Below are 19,684 nucleotides of genomic sequence, written 5' to 3'. Positions count from 1 at the left end.
TCCTTTCTTCAACTCCTCAGGTAGAACATAGTTCTGCCCCATAGTAACCAGTGTCGGTAGCTAAGTTAGTAAACCTCTATATACTTTGGTTTTCCTTGTTTACAAAGAGTGCCAGCATTGCAGTGAAGACTGAAATTCAAAAGTGATATGAAAAGCTTAACACAATGACTGAAAATAGTAGTAAAAATTGTAATATTTGAGCAACAAACATGCTACGTTTTGACTTTTATATTCTTATAAAATTTTTTGCGTCTACAAAAAATGCTGGACCACAGAAGATATTTTATACAAAATTCAAACAATCCCAGTTTAATTCTGAGAACCTGACAAACTTTTATATAGAGAGAAAAGACAATTTCTCGCACAAGCCTTTAAGAATTTTAGTCTTTTTCTACAATAAAAAAAAAATTATAGTCATCCATTTGATCAAGTTCACAGCTTAGCAAGTGTTCACTTGTTGGGGGAGAGTGGTTACTTATACCAGGAAGAAGTGATGGCACAATTTCAGACGTAACACTCAGGAAGGCTCAGAGTATTTACATCACATACAGGTAAGACAGATTAAGTTCCAGCAGTCTCCAGATGCAAAAGGCTGGCTACAACAAAATCAGCCAAGGACTCTAAAATAAAAATGCCAAGTCCCATTACTGGAAATTTTGATTTCAGTTTAAGTAAGTCCCAGAAATTGATACCTCTACAATAAATCTGCAGCTGATTCTGATGAACTTGGGCACGTTTGGAAGGTAACAGTAAAAACATCCAAGATCACAGATGTGTTTATCAAGAGTCCTTGGACATGAACCCACAACCCTGATTTGTAAACTAAAATATTTTCCTTCATACCTAAGGAAATTCAGATTCCATTGCCCATTTCAGGCCCAACCAGAGCCTGAAAAGTCTTTCTGATATTGAATTCACTAAATGGATGGAATGAAAAGAGATGTGTTGACCACTCCTGCCAAACAAGCTATGCAACCAAACAAACACATCTCTCTAGAAACTGCCAAAGAATCCTGATGGTTAGAGAATCACTGCTTTATCAGTAACAGAAGAAACCAATAGGCAGAATATAGAAACTTTTCCTAGCCAGTCTCTAACAGAAAAGAACTTCTTAAAAATCTTTCTAAAGGCATCCAGAAAACAAATCAGAATTGATAACCTCTCCATTTATTCTCTCTGTGTGCCTCTGTTTAATGAAATTGCTGGCATCTATTTTAGAATGATCAGTACATCCATTATCTCAATCGTTCCATCCGTCTAAGGTGATTCAGGATGATTTTTCCAATATACAAAGAGGAACCAAGTAACAGTGAGAAATTCTATCATCCGTTGTTGTAATAATTTAAATAGCTGGGAATACAACCCATGCAAATGGACAGTATTAGATGTCATAGTTTGGTGTCAAACTCTGAGTTCTACAGGGCTTCTGACATCACCAAACTTGGGATTTAGTAGTCAAGAAAAAACTACCATAATTTCATCTTTTCCTGGAGACTCTACCAACTCAAATAATAAATATTCCAGATTTCTGGCACAGGGCAAACAAAAGAGGCTTGCAAAATGTAACATGTCTTTCTTTTTCTTCCTTCAACCAATGCTGAATGTTTTCCAAATGCCAGGTGTTGCCAGACATTCAGAACATTAAGGGACTCAATCCTGAGAGTAATCCTGTCTCTGGAGCTTTGTACCATTCATTGTAAAAAAAAAAAAAAAGGAGGATAACACTGTAAAAAACTAAGAACCAGCAGTCATATAGAAGTTAAAATACAAAATCTTTCCAATACCAGGACCCAATTAGCTGGTAAAAACTGCAGATTCTCCATATCCAGGATTCCCTATTCAGGATTCTCTGCATTCTTTAAACTAGACCTTTACTGGCTCTCAGACATGATTAATCTCAATAATTTATTGGGTCAAAATCAAAGAGAACCTCTATAGACTTCCAATAGCTGTATTTTCCAAAAGAAGATACAAAACATGGTACTTAGGGTGCAGAAAGAACAATTAAAACATTTCTTTACATTTATTTTATCTCATCATTTCTGATTTCCTTTTGTACACATAAACAAATATATTAAAACAGTGACATACAAATATGCAGAGACACATATAATTTATAAATATAATATGTTAAGAGGGTTTGCTGACCAAAAAATAATTAACTAGAAGTGATCATTAAATATGTTTAGTGTCCTTTGTAATATATGGATATTGTTATTCCAAGCAATATCCACCACTAGACTTTTTTGACTAAATGGGGCTCACCATTCCCAAAGTGTTCCCGTTTTAAATATTCCAACAAAGGAAAATGTTATTTCTTACTAAGAGATTGCAAACCAAGGATATGAATTTTGCTGTTTCTCCATTTTATGACCCACAACTGATTTCCCTCTGCCACAGCTACCGCTGTGGGCTGGCACACTCTTCACACTGAATTCCTTTCAAAGAATTTGCCTGAGAGCCAGACCATGAAAAGTGTATAAAGCAGATAAAGCTTAAGTATCTCACACTCAAGTTTTCTGTCTTTCAAATTCCGCTTCCTTCCTCTAGATCACATTCTCAACTTCTTACTTACTCTGTCGAACTATGAAATCCCATTCACATGTAGCTGTTATGTTTTAAAATGCTCTGAAAATTTCATGTCCTATACCATTTAAGTAATTGATATGGCATGACAAGATATCCCACCTGAAGTATTTTTAAAACCAGCATTTTTTAAAAATTCCAAACTGGGACTATGTAATGACAGGATCAGACATAAAAATGAGAATAACTAGAAAGAACTTTTTAAAGGCAGAAAGCCCTTCTATCCTTGTTCAAATGACATCCCCAGTCCCAGGGTCTGTCCAGTCCAGTGGTATAGACAACACTGGAACAGATCAGTAGAAGGTTCAAGTCTAACTCTATCACCCCTTAACAACTGCTGCATGTATAGGGCGTATCTACTAAGATCCAAAGTTTGCAACACAGTGTTGAAATCCAGACAAAACTGAATGAGTGCACCTGGCTCAGTGTAGGAAGCAATGTTATGGCTGGCAACAAAGACTCCCAGTGGTTATACAACACACACGCCTGTGCAGCATCCAATCCCAGTTCTTTGGGTAAGTGTCCTGATTTCACCTAGAAAAAACACTTTCCAGTATCAGGTTGTGGTGCTGTTATGGCCTCCAGACATGGGAACAAAGACCAGGCTTGAAAATCCATCTCCCTGACCACAGGGACTGGGGGCAGGGGGACTGTACCCAAAGACAGTCCTCTAGAGTAACATCTATACCTTAGGCTGGAACTATTTTAATTCTAAAATTTGCAAAAGCAATTAGAGAGTAAATCTGGAGTTTCCTAGGTCCATCTAGAAGAAAGCTAAACTAGATGAAACAATAACAAAAACTGACAGAAAGGACAGAGGACTGAGGAGAAACAAGAAAGAGGAGGCAGTATTTGGATGGCATTCGGTATCTAGATCAAACTATCCCTGAAGTCTTGACAACCTTGAACGAAACCTAATTTTTGACTCACAAAGGAGAATCAACCTCTATTTTTGCCTTAGTCATTTTGACATACCCTTAAATTCCACAGTTGATTTTTGTGATGCTTTAAAAATATCAGCAGCTCTGAAAAAGATAATCAAGTTTCATCTTAAGAGTTATCATTCAAATAATCTACAGTTTGAAGTATACTTTATCTAAAATGCTTGAGATCATAAGGGTTTTAGATTTTTAGATGTCTTCAGATTTTGGAATTCTTGCATATTACATAAAAGATACTTTGTAGATGGGACCAAAGTCTAAGCATGAAATTGATTTATACCGTTATACCCACTGCCTAAAGGTAATTTTATATATTTTTAGAACAGCTGTGTTTTAGCTGTGATATAACACATGAAGTCAAGAATAGATTTTTCCACTTGTGGCATCATGTTGATGCTCAAAGGTTTTAGAGCATGTCAGATTTCAGATTTTCAGGTTAGCCATGCTCAACCTGTAGTACCCATTTTGTTACTTATTTCTTTTTTATTTTTGCTACACTGCTCCCCATACCATTTCCAAGCTTTTCAGGAGCTAACTTGGCAATATGCCTAAATTTTGCCAATGAGATTTAAACAGAACTGTCATGAGGAACTTCTAGAAAATATCTTTTAAAGGATACTCTGTTGTAAATCTTTTATCATAATGTCTCCTGTAGTCAGGTTGTGCTGGCTAGACCTCCAGGAGCCACTGCCGACCATGAGGATGAGGTCTAGACCTAAGGGTGAGGCTGGTACCACCCAGCAGGCCTAGTTTCATGGGTAGAGATATTTACATGTTTTATTCATATAATAAATTCCCCAGCACATGGATAAACATTTATTCAAATAAATTTAATGTCTCTCTCTTAACAAATACTCTATCTTATAAAAACAAACAATAGTGTTGGACCTTTTGTCAAACAACATGCTTGAACCATCCAGTGACAGAGAACTTTTCCACATTTTCAGATCTTCAAAATCAGGATAATTAATATCAGCTAGTCTATTTAAACTTTTCTCTTTCCTCAAGCAATTGCTTTAAGATTAACAGTGAATAGAAGTTAAGGAATGCCTGAGATATACAAATAGTATTAAGACCCAGACTAGTCATGGTGCCTCAGAAGCTCAACTGAGGTACACACTGATATTCAAAACAAAAGAGAGATGGACAACTTCACCCCATACAAAAGCAGACAAATAAGTCTTCATTCACTTAGTACTCAGGAAAATTACTAGACTGTAACAGGTAAGAAAACAGTCCTGGCCCTCGAACACCTGGGTTGAAATTCTAACTCTATCATTTCATAAGTAAACGACTTGTGCTGGACATTTTTTTTAACCTGTCTACATCTTGGCTTTCCTGTGTGCAAAATAGAAATGGAAAAAGTATCTTAGTCATACAGAAGTTGTAATAATTAATATAGGTAAGATATTTAAATAGACCTCATGAATGGTGTGCATAATGAATAAAGTCAATGAGTTCTTCTACACTGTTTCTTAATTTCCGAAATGGCACCCCTGAACATTCCAGTACTTCAAAGCTATTGAAAACTGACATGTTATTTTCAAAGACATCACAACTCTAGAATGTTGCTTACTGCTGCAGAGTTCCTTTGCATTTCTAGAAGAAGACTCAAAACAACAATTAATTCTCAGTGTGTGCCCTCCACAAAAAAGTTAATGGGCAACAGCCCAGTGCCCAAGTGTTGTCCAAAATGTTTGCTAAGTATTTCATTCTGAAAGCTTAAGCAGGTGGCAAATACTTTAACTAGAAAAAGAAACAAAATTAAGAATTAATTAGGGTTTAGGTTCCAGTTTGACATTACTACTGTCCATCCACTGCACGAGAATGGTGAGTCTGAGCTGGTAGTGGTGCCATCCATTAACCTGCTTAAAATCAGTACCAAAAGAAATTAGTAAGTTATAGAGTACAGCTTGTAGGCAGGAATAATAACTAGCAGACATCATTTCCCAACTATTATCTGACCTATCAGACAGAATTTTATAAAAATTCTAGCACCATGGCATTTTAAAACGCATAATTGTATATTTTCTTCATAAAATACTCTACCACTTTAAAGATAAGTAATTAAGGTGTTATAATGACACACTGAATGAAAAATCTAAAGTCTGTTTAAAATAAACCTCAGCAAAAATTGAAGCAAAAGAAACTAGAAATCATTTTAAAATTATCTTTTAAAAAAATCTTTTAAAGATACATTAAGAATGATGGACTTTAATCCACACTTAAATTTATGGGAGTTTTATTTTTAAGAATCAAATTCTAAAAATAGTTCTCTTACATCTAGTATTTTTCCATTATTCTTCCTTCTTTATACACACCTTCGCAAGCTGCTGGACAGAATGCTTCCCTGACTTAATCAAAACCTCTCTCATGACCCAGGAATGTTAGGTAAATAATTATTAAACTCCAGAGGTTGCTTTTGCATAAGTTGATTTGCTTGAATGCCTATTCACTTAGGGACACAGCTTTTAGTATTGTTTTCCAATCTTAGGGTCTTACAGTGAAAGTAAATGTTAAAGGGGGTAGGGGACTGGTATCCACTAGTAGGTCTTCATTGTACTATTTCTTTGAAACTAACAATTTCAAACTCATTCTACATTTATAAGGCTACACAGATGATTCTTATGTCTGAATGTTTTGATATTACATATATAAATATATGCAAATGAGTTGTTTAGCAATGCAACTGTTACTATCACACAGTCAGGGGAGAGATCAGAGAGAAACCAAAAATCCAGTGTTTATAGTGGGACAGTTTTGACAAACGCTGCTATGAAACATGCTGCTTTCCAGAAGAAAACTCTTTTTTATTTATAACAAGGCTGAGCTGCAGTCTACCTCAAATCATAAATCAAGCTCTGCCCTAACTCAGATTTTTCAAGCAGCCAGGTTTTCTGTCATTATTAATTTAAGATCAACATTCAATTTTAAATGAGAGGGCAAAGATAATAAGGTAACATTTCAACCCCCCCATTCATTGTTACTTTGTCATATTTAGTCACCAGAGGTTATAACTGCAGCTGATTAAAGCCACAGTCACAAAGTAACAGCTTCAGTATTTATAATTCCCAAACCTCCCTTCCTATGTCCTCCCCCTTAGAAAGAAAAAAAAATTGTCCCTGTTAAGTATCCCAGGATTACCTCTAGAATAAAACTTCACTTACAGATACAAGCTTTCAAAGGAGCATGGCATGAACATTTGAAATCTAAGCGCCTCCATCTTTTTTCCTTTAAGGTGTTCTGCAAGCCCTTGGCGAAGAGTGAAAGTCAAAGTTAGTTCTGGCACTGGCTGTGTCACTAGGGGTGGCTCCTGATAAGGCCCTGGAAACTCCAATCCAAATACAGCTCACGCTAGAACGGTGCCTGGTGTCTGTCTGCAACAGCAGACCTGTTTAATCCAGTACCTACAGTACCTGCAGGACAAAAATGCTGGCTCACACTGCAAAGGGGGCTAACTTCAGGACCTGGACCGCAGAAACCCACCCAGCAGCCAGCTGAACACCTGGGGATGCTGATTTAGCCATCCCCAGCTCAGTCACCGGTTCAGGCTTGCAAGGGCTGCGTGTTATTAGAGAACTTGAAAGGAGAGGTACTTTCTCATATTGGTGAGTTTTTAACACTTAATGGACTCAGACTCTAGGAGAGAGGCTGTGGGATTGCTCCTGCTCCTTGTCATTTGGCAGGTCATGAGCATCAACCCATCATATACCTCTAGCTATTTTATATCTATGCAAAGGCATTTTTGAAGCATACCATGCTGCTGACAGGCTGGAGACTCAGCATTCCTCACCCTTAGACCCCAAAAATGTAAAGGAGGGCTGTCCTTGCCTCCTCCTAGAGGAAACAGAACATGAGCTGCCTTTAACTGTAAGTACCATCTTCCAGGATATGTACATCTCTAGGACACATATCCGTGTATTCTTAAACTGTCCTCCAATTTAATTCTGAATGCACTGGTACATAAGAAGCAAAAAACAGCAATACAGGTTCTCACACACAAAAAAAATCTTACAAATGCAGAACATAAAAACTATCATTATCAAATATTTATACAGCTCCTTCAGACTCAGTACATTAAAGATGCCTTACAGAGTTATGAAAATATGTACATTTCTCCCTACACACAATTCAAAGGTCAGAACAAGGACATCAGACAGACTGGCTGTGCACTCTGGGCAATTTACTTCATGAGTCTATCTGCAAACTAAATGGATAGAAAACAGGGCAGTCACTAGAAGCTATAATTGCACTTGAATTCCATAAATTAATGAAGTTATCTTTTTAAAAACTACCCTCTATTAATAGGTAATACTCAACCAGGGGGCCCAGTCAAACAAATTGTTTTTATTCTTTGTTCACTCATTCATTTCATTCAATAAATATATATGGAACACGTACTGTGTTCCAAACACCTTTTCATAAGAAAAACAGTCTAGTGAGAAACACACATTAGATAATCACCTATGTCCCTAATTATAAATGAGATAACTGTTACAGGAAATGAAAAACTTCAAATGTAAATGTCAGGAAGGTTTTTCCTCAGACAGGGCCCTTTGGGCTGAGACTCCAGTGAGACAGTAACGGAGAAAAGAGTTTTTCAGGCAGTAGCCACAGCACATGAAAGAACTCTAAGGTGGGAAGTTAGCAGGAAGACCCACTGTCACTGGAGGACAGAGAAAGGGAAAGATGCTATCCATGAGACCAAAGCAGCATCCAGGACCAGGCCATGCAGGGTGTAGTAGGCCAGGGAAAGGTCAATAATTTTTGTGCCAAAAGGATTAAGAAACCATCAAGAGGTTGTAAACAGGAAAGATGAGCTCAGATTTGAGTTTTTAGAAAGGACTCTGGCTGCTAAGTTGAGAACCAATTAGGAGACAGACAGGGTTAACTATATAAGGGTAGTAATGGTAATGTAATGGTACATTAACTATGTAATGTCGTGGTAGAAGAAAGTGATGCTATCTGATGAGGGGTGGACAGAAAGTGCAAAGTGGAGAGAAGTTGACCAAAGTAGCAGATTACTGGCAAAACTAGAGGTCAGTAATTAGAAAGAAGAGGGGAGCAAAACATCCAGGTCCTTGATGCAATATATGTATTCATCAACGGTCACAGAGCACTAGAAAGTGTCAAGGACAGTGCTGAGTACTGGAGCAAACAAGACTAAGATGCTCCACCATTTCTCTTAACCTGTCCCTCCACCCTTCCTCTCCCTCCAGCGTGACACAAATGAAAACCAAGAACACCGATTCTAATGTCAATGCATCCACATTTAAATCCCATCATTTACTTAGGCCTTGTGCAAATTTACTAAACTTTCTGTGTTCCAGTTTCTTTACCTATCAAAAGGGAAAATGTGAGTCATTATCTCGAGATTACTGTTGGAACTGAGTGAGATAATACATAGGTGTACCATGTTCAGAATAGTCTCTAACACAGAGTAAACTTTCAACAACAACATTAAAAAGGACAATAACTGAGATTAGCACTATACCTACACCAAAAATACTGACCCAGGGACAGAGAGAAATGGGGCAGCGTGAAACAGAACAACAACTACAAAAACAAGTCATGGAGAATGTGAAGAATAAAGGTAAAAAGAGAGGACTGGGATGTACTGTATCAAGATCTTTGTGAGTTTGTATTTTAAAAGATTAAGCCAGACTCTCTCCCACCTTGTTCAGTACTTGAAGTTTGTATTAAATTACAAACACCCGAGTAAGTTTTAGAACTGAAACCATGATTTATTATATGCTTACACACAGGAACAATCTGTGCTCTCATGGTCTAGCAAAGGTTCACCATAGCACCAGGGGTGTCAGCCATTTGGCACAGCATGGTACCAAATGCTTCCCTGGCACGTTCAGCCAATGACACTGCCCTACTTTTTATTCTGGACAATCCACAACCCTAAGAAAGATTTCCATTGCCTGTTTACACAAACATTTAAATAAATTAATTTTTAGGGATATGTGTTCAATTTAACGGTACTTTAGAAAGACTGAGATTGATACTAGTGTTCTCAGGAACTCTTTGGACACAGCAATGACATATTCACCATGAAACTGACTGAAATCTGACATAAATGTGTATATATGCTACCACCTGCAAAGTTCATGAAATATATACATTTCCCAAATGCCAAAACATTGCCCCATAAATAACTACCCAAATATTTCTTCTGAGTGCCAATCACTGTATCTGTTTTACGTTGTATCTGCAGTAGAATAAGCAGTTCAGGGTTTAGTGTTCAATAAATATCTTTAAAATGAATCAATGTATGTGTAACCAACTCTTTTGTGCAATATATATATACACATATCCTGAGTTTGTATACACATATGTAGCTATACATGACTAAACACACATACCAACACACGCACACACATCCTAAATGTAAACACAAACTATAAACTGGTGGGTAGGGTGGAACAGATAATATTAAAAACTTAAATAAAGTAGAATACAAATATTAAATGTACTCCAAGACCTTTGAAATCGTGATTTCTTGCCCTAAATTGCAGCAACTCAAAGTCTTATTGACCCTTTAAAAGTTGAACATCAACTAAAATGGAATTTTTTTTTAAATCTCCTTTTTCTAGGTAAGTTAAACTGGACATCTTTTTTGGAAGAAAAATTCAATCATTATTTTGAAGGGGCTAGAGAGAAAATAAAAAGATTTTCTTATTGGACAGGATTGTCCAAAATGTAGCTGAAAAAAAGTAAAGCTGCTGCCCTAATACAGCTCAGAATTATTATTTATTGAATGAGTATTAAATATTTTATTGCTTCCCTACCACCAAAACATAGAATTTCTTCACAGTATGTCTTACATGAATCATTCTTTTTAAGAAACTCCTACCTCTACTAATAGCCCAACAATAGTTAACACCTGAGCACTTACTATGTGCCAGGCACTACAGTGACCCTGTAAGAAGCTTCATTCCATCTTAGAACGCTGTTAGGACCCTGCCCAATGGCTCCCCAACCTGCACTCTTATCCAAAGACCGAGGAGCTTCCCTTCACCCACTCCCTTAAAACAAGAGGAAATTCTAAAAGAATCAGTGCCAAAGATCTCTACCCAGACAAATAAAAGATACTCTCCGGGGATACAAGTTGGAACTCTGTATTTTAAGAAAGATTTTCTAAGAGCGTAGTGTGGAAACCAACTAAAATATAATATATTGTAATATTATACAAACATATATGATGTACTCTCTGGAAATTCTCTCTTTTTGAGTGGCAGGGAAATATTCCAGAATGTGAATCCCATATTTGTTGCATAAAGGAGCTACCTATACAGTTTAACCCTCTAAAGTATCCATTTGGAATCACTCTGGACACGCTATGAATGATTCATGTACGCCTCATTATGAGGTAAATGACCAATACCAGGAAAGTGAGGCTGAAATGCAAAAAGCACTTTCCACGCAGCAAACACATCGCTTCTCCACAGGCGCCATATGTTCATTGTGCAAAAGGTGTGATGCCACCAAAAGGCTCTTCTAGCGAGTATTGTTTTGATCCTCCTGAGGCAGCCACTACTCTCAGGACTATGGAGAAGGAAAAGGTGGAGAAGCAATAAGCTCTACTTCCTGGGGTTCACACCCAGGAGAACCAGATTTACCTGCGTGCACCACTGTGCGTGCAGGAGGTCAGAAGCCCAGGGCCCCTGGCTCCCCACCTCCCCTGCAGTTGCAGTCCTGCAGGTCTCACGTATCTTCCTCAGGCACGACTTTTCCAACCACCCTTCCCAAATCAGAACGCACATTTCTGGGTTTTGTTCTCTCACCACCACGTGTGTCTTTGCTTAATAGCACTGACTCCCACATGCAATCATTTTAATTGTTTATTTTATTGTATTTTGTCTTTGGAGGACAGTGTCCTTTCTCCTTAGTTTATTCTCACTGTGTGCATATAGAAAGTGCCCCAAAAATATTTTTGGAATGAGAGGAGCGATGTTAGGAAGGACAAATGCATGGATAGAAAAAAATTCCATTAAGGAAGGGTCTCTGAGTATCACTTAAATTAGAAAAGTTAATGGATATAAATCAGTGGCACAAGTGTACACTTTTCATGTAGAAGGTTTTACGTGCCTGAGTACAACTTATCTTTATGAACAAAATATTTGGTACAACGTTACAAGGAACTGATCCAGCAATTCTAATGTGAAACCATACCAGCATGACTAAAGGAAATTTTCAATGACTATCTATCTGCAGAAATAACTGTTCAGTACCACTCAATCATGTTTATCTCTCTCATCTGTTTCTATTTTTTTCTCCTAGCAAGAACAGAGCTCTGTCACAATGATATCAGGGCATCCTCCAAAGACAGCTCATTGTACCTGGCACCCACACTAGCCCTCCAAGGCTGACAAGCAAATACACAGGAGACTAAGATGACCCCGGGGGAACTTTATTTAGAGGTACACCAACTTAAAGAACTGTTCAGATGCTTGTGCAACTATCCAGAGAGAAAAATTAAATTTTTTCAAAACCTTTTAGAAAAACCTGTCCTAAGAATAAAAATGAAATCTACAAAGAGGTACTTAACTTCCATCTGAAGTGAATTTTCATGCAATTAATGAAGGCAAAAACATATAAAATATTGGTGTTGGCTTTCTTCCTTTAACATGATAATCAATTCAATGGATTAATTGTTTCACTTGAGGTATTTGCTATTCTCTTTTAGAATTTGTTTCAAAATAAATGCTGATTCTCATATGAAAGGTGATTCAGAGGTCTTGAATTGTTACTAACAAATGGCAATAGATGTAGTAAGCAGACCACAAGCTGCAGCATAAACCAAGTGCATGAGACAAGGCAAAACTGGGGAGGGAAACACTGGAGAGATTGTTCTACTTTGATGGTCTCTTTCAATAAGAAATTAAGGAGGAAAGAGTGATTTACCTTCCTTATCAAGGTAAATAAACAGCAAAATATAAGTCTGTCTCAAGTGTGGGAAGTCAAAGTCATTTATTTGCAAAAAGACTTTACAAAGAATAAAATCTTCCACTTTAGAACTTTAAAATCACGGGCCAGTCTTTTACTGACAGTGACTACAGAATACTAATGCAAGCTAACAAACGAGTAAGAATCAAGAAGTCTGCCTATGTTTTAAGGTACTCAGGACCGAAATAGAAAAGTGCATCATCATCATTACTGTCCACAACTCCAGTTCCTTCTTCCGAACAGAAGCCAAAATATTACAACATTTTACAGCAAGGCAATGTTCAGCAATCAGTAGTGACCTCTGTAGGCCACCTGAGCTAGGGTAACTGGCTTCCAAGGATGGTGAATTTTTCTTTCCCTTGTTCTCATTGCTAACTGAGATACCAGGCATTAATGGCAAAACAAAACAAAAACACTCAAAAAACTAAATCGTTCATGGTCCAATAAAGAGATGAAAAAAAAGAAAAAGATACTTTGTCAGCTAGATTTTCTAGTCAATTTTTGTAAATTAAAGACAGTCATTCGTGAAATAATGAAGAGGCTTGAATATTGATTGTGGTCCCTTCAACTTGTAACAGAGATGAAAAATTCCTATAGTATAGTGACTACAGGAATGGTAATCTCATGTATATGGTGATATTGGTATAAACACACGTACTGCACTGCTAATCATATAAAAGAATAGCATGTACATTTATGTACAGCCCATAATAGTTGACAGTGATAATAAACAACTACGTTACTGGTTTATGTATTTAGCACACCATGGTTTTTAATCACTATTTTAGAATGTGCTCCTCCTCATAAAAAGGAATTTACTATAAAACAGTATGTAATGTTACTCAAGCAGGAGCCACAAACATCTCATGTTTACCTCTTGATGGTGATGAGAGGTCACCGCTGGCACACCTTACCTAGGTTTACGGAAGTGGGCTCTGTGGTGATGAAATTGTCCAAGGACATATTTTTAGAATACATCCCCACTGTAAGCTATGCATAACTGCCTTTGTATTCCAAAATGTGGGCTAAAAGTAGAGAGGGACTGTTTCTTGCAGATCATGATAATATCACTGTGGTAGATGGTGTGAAAACATGAATTTGTGCAAGATGTGATAAAGGATATCGGGCACAGGCTTCAATCCATAAACAGCAAACCTCTGTTTTATAAATACATGAGTAACTGTTTTATCCCTCCAGGTATAAATTGTTCTCTTTTTCCAACTGGGTATGAGTACTGGGTAAATCATTCAAGTCTCAGATCTGCCTGAATAATATGGAGTATTAATATTGCTTATTTCACAGATCAATATGATAATTAAACAAGATAACAGCTGAGAACTTAGCACGGTGATGGAAAATATCACCCAATCCACGGTATACAAGGAACAAAGACTCTATTTCAGAACACTTTTAAGTAATGCAAAGTCAGCCTTTATTGCAAACACAAATTCTCATCTGGAGACAACTATTAGGAAGTTTTGAAACTTGATAACTGAAGAGGATGTACAGATTCAAAATACATAGAAGTTTCAAAAAGGTCCAGATAAATTTGTGGAAATATATTAATAATGAATAAGTAAAACTTGAGACAGGGGTAGTTATCTATAACTTCTGATGGTGAGTGATGCCTTTCAACTATACTTTTCAATGGCTGCCTTAGCTGCCAAAAAAATTCTAGCACAAGGAACCATCTGCTCTGGCTCACTGTGTGAACTATGTTTTCACTTTTAAATCTATTATATACATATCATATGTGAGGGTCAAGCAAGAAGTCATGACTTTCAATAAGCAAAACTAGAATGATTCAAACCTCTTTGAGCTCAGCAGATCACCTTATGTGAAATCTGCATTAAAAGTTTCCCCAAATGTTTGAAGCACCTTCAACTCACTCATACTAATTACATCCTGTGTCAGTTATGCTGAACAAACAGGATTTAAAATGAGAAAAATAATATTTGCAGAAAAATCCTTCCTGTGTGTTGATTAAATCCAATCAATCATAATAAACTCAATACACATTAGCTTTCTGTATCTAATTTGCACACTAGGGAGTCTTGCCTATAATCAAAGTGTACATTTGTATTGATATTAAAGTTAAAATAACCAATATTTTAAATCAGTAGCCTATATAATTTCAAGCAATGCTGATAGGAAGTGGTATAAAAGCAAAACTGAATCTTTGCTTTAAACAGTAAGTCCTGTCCTTAAAAATATAATACCTAGTAATGCTGCCTAATTTTCCCTTTGCCATTTACTGAATATAAAATAACTTCCAGACATTATAGGCCCAAGTGGTAAAATAAACATTCCAATTCATAATGGCTTATTTTCTTTAAAATGTGAACAAAAATATAAATAAAAGAAGAACCAAAATATTCTTTATATTCATTCAACATAAGTATGTAATGAATCACAGGGACTATTCAGTATGCTTAAGATACATCCATGATACATAATGGATATCAGGAGGGTTTTTCGTTTTGTTTTTTAGAAGTACTGGTGATTGTTCTAGGGCCTTCACATTGAACTACACCTTTACCAAGACAGAGACTCACTAAAGCACTAAGTTACCCAGGTTAGGCGCAAACTTGAGATTCTTCCCCTTAGCCTCACAGAGTGCCGTGATTCACATGCATCTGCCTCTATGTTCTGCTGGACCTCACATTCTTAAAACAAATGTTTTGGAGTAACTTTGAATGCTCAAATCAGTTATGAATTTAAACAGACAACTAGGAAACTGCATGGATTTGCAATTTTTAAACACAACCCACAATGGGACATTCTTATTAAAAAAGGATGTTTGGTTCCTAATACTAGGTCAAGTAAAAGTGCATTTTCATTACTTAGTGTATCAATAGGAAATGTAGAAATCTGGAAAAACAGTGAAATAATGTCCTTGTCTCATTTTAAAAAGGCACAGGGAGGACAGAAGAGACATGGAGAACTCATCATACTGACACATTGATAACTGTACCTCATCTTTGCATATCACACAATTATTTAATCTATTTAGTTGAATAAAGAAACTGAAAAGCAAAGAGTGAGGTAACTTTCCTCAAGTGAAGATAATATTAAGCAAGAGATCTGCAACTCCAGAACCCACAATCTTCTCAGGATGGCTGTCTGATTTAGGTTTATGTAAACTATCCAACAACTGAAAGAGCAAAGTATTCTAAAATTAGAACCTGTTGCCTCTTTTCTGCCTGTACCCCACATCTCATACTAGACTCTGAATTCAATGAAGGCATGAACTACCTCAGTTTAATTCACTCCATTCTTTAACCATGTATAGTTCCACAGAGAAGACATTCAATAATTATCCATTGATCAGTTAAGTGATTAATTAATTGACCCTGGAGTTTAGTACAGCTACCTCTGACCATGCTCTGACACTGAAAAACAAAAATGAACAGAAAAAAACCAATCACATTGAATATTTATACCTAGCATGAGTTAAATCAATGGCATCTACCTAAAAAGAAACAATGTTTGTCCTTAAATAACTTAATCTGGTTAGAAAAGAGACTAAATTTGAAATTATAAACATGAAATTATAAGGAAGGAAAAAAATATAACCCAGCACAATTTATACTTGTTAGTTTGAGAAGAAGATTCTCAGTGAACAATTACATAAAAAGAACTTTCTAGGGGAAAGAAGATCTTTGGAATTCTGGAGAAAAAAAAGACAGGTTTCTTTTGTCAAAGATAGTGAACTTTGAGCAGTTTCCCAAAGTCTGGAATTCAAGATGATTTCAAATCACGACGCCCAGACTCCACATTAAATAACCATGGAGTCACATAGTGAAAAGGGGCCCTTTCACGTTTCTTTCATCTCAGGAAAGCCTCTGATGCTGGTTTTTAAACTCTCAACACTTGCCCTTTGTTTAAAAAATAAAAAACTCAGACTTCTGACTCCAGATGCTCCAGACAATATACCTTGCAGGAATCTAACCATTTTCTTCCAATTTCATTATATTAATTTTATTGTGGACTTTCATTTGTGATTTTCACAGGTTAAGGCAGTTCCTTAAAAATATATTTAATAGTTTGTTTTATGTACTAACTGGGAGCAAAAATAATTAAGTGTACATGAAAACGGTTAGAATTTGGGAAAATACTGATTTAGACAAATAATGTGCCAATATGCTTCAATGGAAACACGAGTACACAGAGCTCAGAAACAGTGCCTTATAGTGTTGTAGCGAGACGTTAAGAGTGACAAAGAACTTCATTCTGATAAAATAAAACCATGGAGGGCTCTGAAATCCTAGTAAGAGGGCTGAGCACTAATCTCTCAGTAGCTGCGGAAAAGGAGCATGACTCTCAGATATGATTCCACACGCAAGTGGGAACCTAGCCAAGAAGGACTGAGACTATCACAGTGGAAGTGACATACCACGTTTGTTGACAGTGCCTGTGAACACATCGATCCAGAAAAGAAGGCAAGCCTGTTAGCATGAAATGTCAGGCATGCTGAGGTTGATGTTTCAATCTCTGAAAACTCCTCCTCCGGTGCTGGGAAGGTCACTGCTGCCTGTGTCACCTTCTGAGGCACAAAGTAAGCCAACAGTACAGTTTTGTTTGGGGTTGATGTCTTCTAACTTTATGATGAAGTAGCAGAAGAGATTCCCAGTGCACGTTTTTCCCCAGTCATAAGTTACTTCATACACTAGATGGAGCCAACTCTTTAATGCTTTGAAATTTGTATCCAGATTTTATATTATACTTGAAGAAAAAACATCCATACACAAAGTTATAGGAAATGTATGTACTATCTAAATATATTTTAATTCAAATGGGATTAAATTTTGTTTTAAAGGTCAAAAGATCTTATAATTTTATCATTCTGCCTATTTGCTATAACCCTTAAGGTCAAATTGTCACCATAGGACCAACAATGTATATATAAAATGTGTATTTCAAATGCCTACATCTTACAATTTAGTGGTGCTCTGAACTTTAACTTTTTTTTTTTTTTTTTTTTTTGGTCTTTTTGACTATTCAGTTCAAGCTGGCCTTGAGTTCACTTTGTAGCTCAGGCTGGTCTCAAATTTGCAGTGATTCTCCTGCCTCAGCCTCTTGAGGGCTGGGATTACAAGCATGCACAGCTTGAACTTTAATGCATTAACATGCATTTATTAAAGATTTTAAGCTGGCAATTTGAAAAAAATACATGCTTTTCCTGCCATGGCAGACATGGCTGTAATCCATAACTACAACCTATAAGATCTATGAAGTAAAAACCATTTCTAGGCTCAGGACAGGGTTAGTGAAGGAGAGCTGTACACAGACAGATGGTAGATGTGCACTCCATGAGAGCAAACAGAGAATCCGGCACAGGAAGAGACTGCTAAAGTAACTGAACAAGAGAGGGCTGATCTTGCACATCAGGCAAAACCAAAATACAGTACAGGTATTCACAGGCACTAACCTGGAGTGGGGAAGGGCAGGATGAAAGTAAAAGGACAATTACCACACAGGTAAGGAAGGGCCAGAGTAGGATTCTTAAAGCACGTGGCAATGTGACATGTGACAATTCCTGGAGACACTTAAGATTTTTATACATAGGAGACAGATGTTGCTGGAATCCTCTCATCTTTGGGTAGAGGCCAAAGATGATGGTAACGATCTCACAAGGCAAAAGACATCCTTCCAAGAAAGAATGTCTGAACCCATATCTCATCGGTGCTCAGGTTTATCATAAACCAAAAGTCTTTCCCACACAGAAAACAAAGTAGTTCCAAGTCCCTGTAAGTACTAAATTATCAATCAAAAATTTTTATGTGTTTATGACACTGTTGAAGTCTGTGGAATACAGTACGTGATATACTTGAGTCTATCACATCTGCCACAGTATTTGGGTCAGTGTGTCAAGAGATTAAAGAGCAGGCGGACACAGGTCTGTAAACTGAGGATAAGTGACAACAGTCAACAAGAGTGAACCACAACTATCTGCCTCCACGTGGAAAGTCAAAATGCATGTTAATACATAGAATGCGCCACAATCCCACTTATTTAAAGTTCAAAGCATGGTTTAGACATATTGTCAGTAACAGTAAATTATACAGCAAGTGAAGAATTAGAGGAAAATTCCCAACGGTAGTTTTCTCCATGGGGAGTGGAGATGGAAATACCATCAATGAAGAGGCTTGCAGAGTGTTCTGTATTTAAGATGAATGGTGGGTGCAAGGCTATTCATCTTATTTTTTAAATAAACTGATGGGTTTTAGGTACTTTTATATGTGTAAGATATATGTATTAATAAAGACATTAAAAATAAGACATGGAGGGAAAGTAAAGATATGAAGACAGTAAGTTTAACTCAAAACATGAAGTTCTGACCACTCTGCATTGTCCTAGCTGCTAAGATCCTCCAGGGTCAGAGGTATATCTCATTCTTCCTTCCCCTTACTGTTCCATGGATGAGTCATTTAGTGTATCTTATCTATCAATCACCAAACCCCATATCCCCAGTCCTCACAGTTTTTATGATATGGTTCTGTTCTGGTGTGAACTACTAAACTGTTATGCCTACTTCCCCCAGGACATCCTACTTCTTCAACTAGATAACATTTTGTATAGCTGGGTTTTGCTGTTCTCATGCACCTACTTTTAGAATTAATTGTTCCTTAATAAAAATGAACAAATTTTGAATATTTTATTTAGACTGGAACTTGCTTTTCTAGATCTAACTATTATAATGATCCCAACTAATATAAGTAACTTACACTACAATTCTAGTTGCACTCTCGCCTGCAGTGTACTCTTGCCCAGAGTACCCTTCATGCACTTATTATTCTTTCCTAACTAATACCTGACACATTGTTCAATAAAATAAAAGGGAGGAGCATTCCCAAATGATGGTGAGAGATGCAGCAACTGGAACACTCATATTCTTCTGCTGCTGGTGTATCTGCTGCGGAATATGTAAATTCACTCAAAGACTTTTAGGAAATTGTTTCCATTGTCTGTCAAAGCTTAAATGAACATGCCTAATCACCAAGTAACTCCAATTCTTTGTATATACCTAACAGAAATGTTTACCAAAAGCCATAGAGCAATAACGTGTAGGGTAGCACTGCTCAGAATAGTATGAACATATAGGCAAACCAAATGACGCTCAAAAACAAAATAGTTTGATGTGATCATACAATGGGATATGCTATGAGAATGGAGTACTGCCACAAAAAGCAACAAGGTAT

The 19,684-nt window shown here is 36.8% G+C and overlaps 1 protein-coding gene across 9 annotated transcripts in view; it reads right to left on the bottom strand.

Annotated features, from left to right (window-relative positions):
- The window catches only part of Mitf (melanocyte inducing transcription factor), a 198,710-nt gene that overhangs the window by 82,825 nt on the left and 96,201 nt on the right, over positions 1–19,684 (bottom strand). Inside the window, exon 1 of one of the 9 annotated variants that reach the window (XM_063260244.1) lies at positions 6,695–6,882. The exons of 6 other annotated variants lie outside the window; for them this stretch is intronic. In XM_063260244.1, the coding sequence (XP_063116314.1) occupies positions 6,695–6,750 (56 nt within the window). In that variant the 5' untranslated portion in view covers positions 6,751–6,882. 2 more of the 9 variants (XM_005005253.4, XM_063260247.1) reach the window with 2 other exon arrangements.

The sequence above is a fragment of the Cavia porcellus genome, unplaced genomic scaffold (genome assembly GCF_034190915.1).
Source record: "Cavia porcellus strain 051 isolate PalLab524CR breed Dunkin Hartley unplaced genomic scaffold, mCavPor4.1 scaffold_13, whole genome shotgun sequence".
Lineage (NCBI taxonomy): Eukaryota > Metazoa > Chordata > Mammalia > Rodentia > Caviidae > Cavia > Cavia porcellus.
This window is presented reverse-complemented; position numbering and strand designations above follow the sequence as displayed.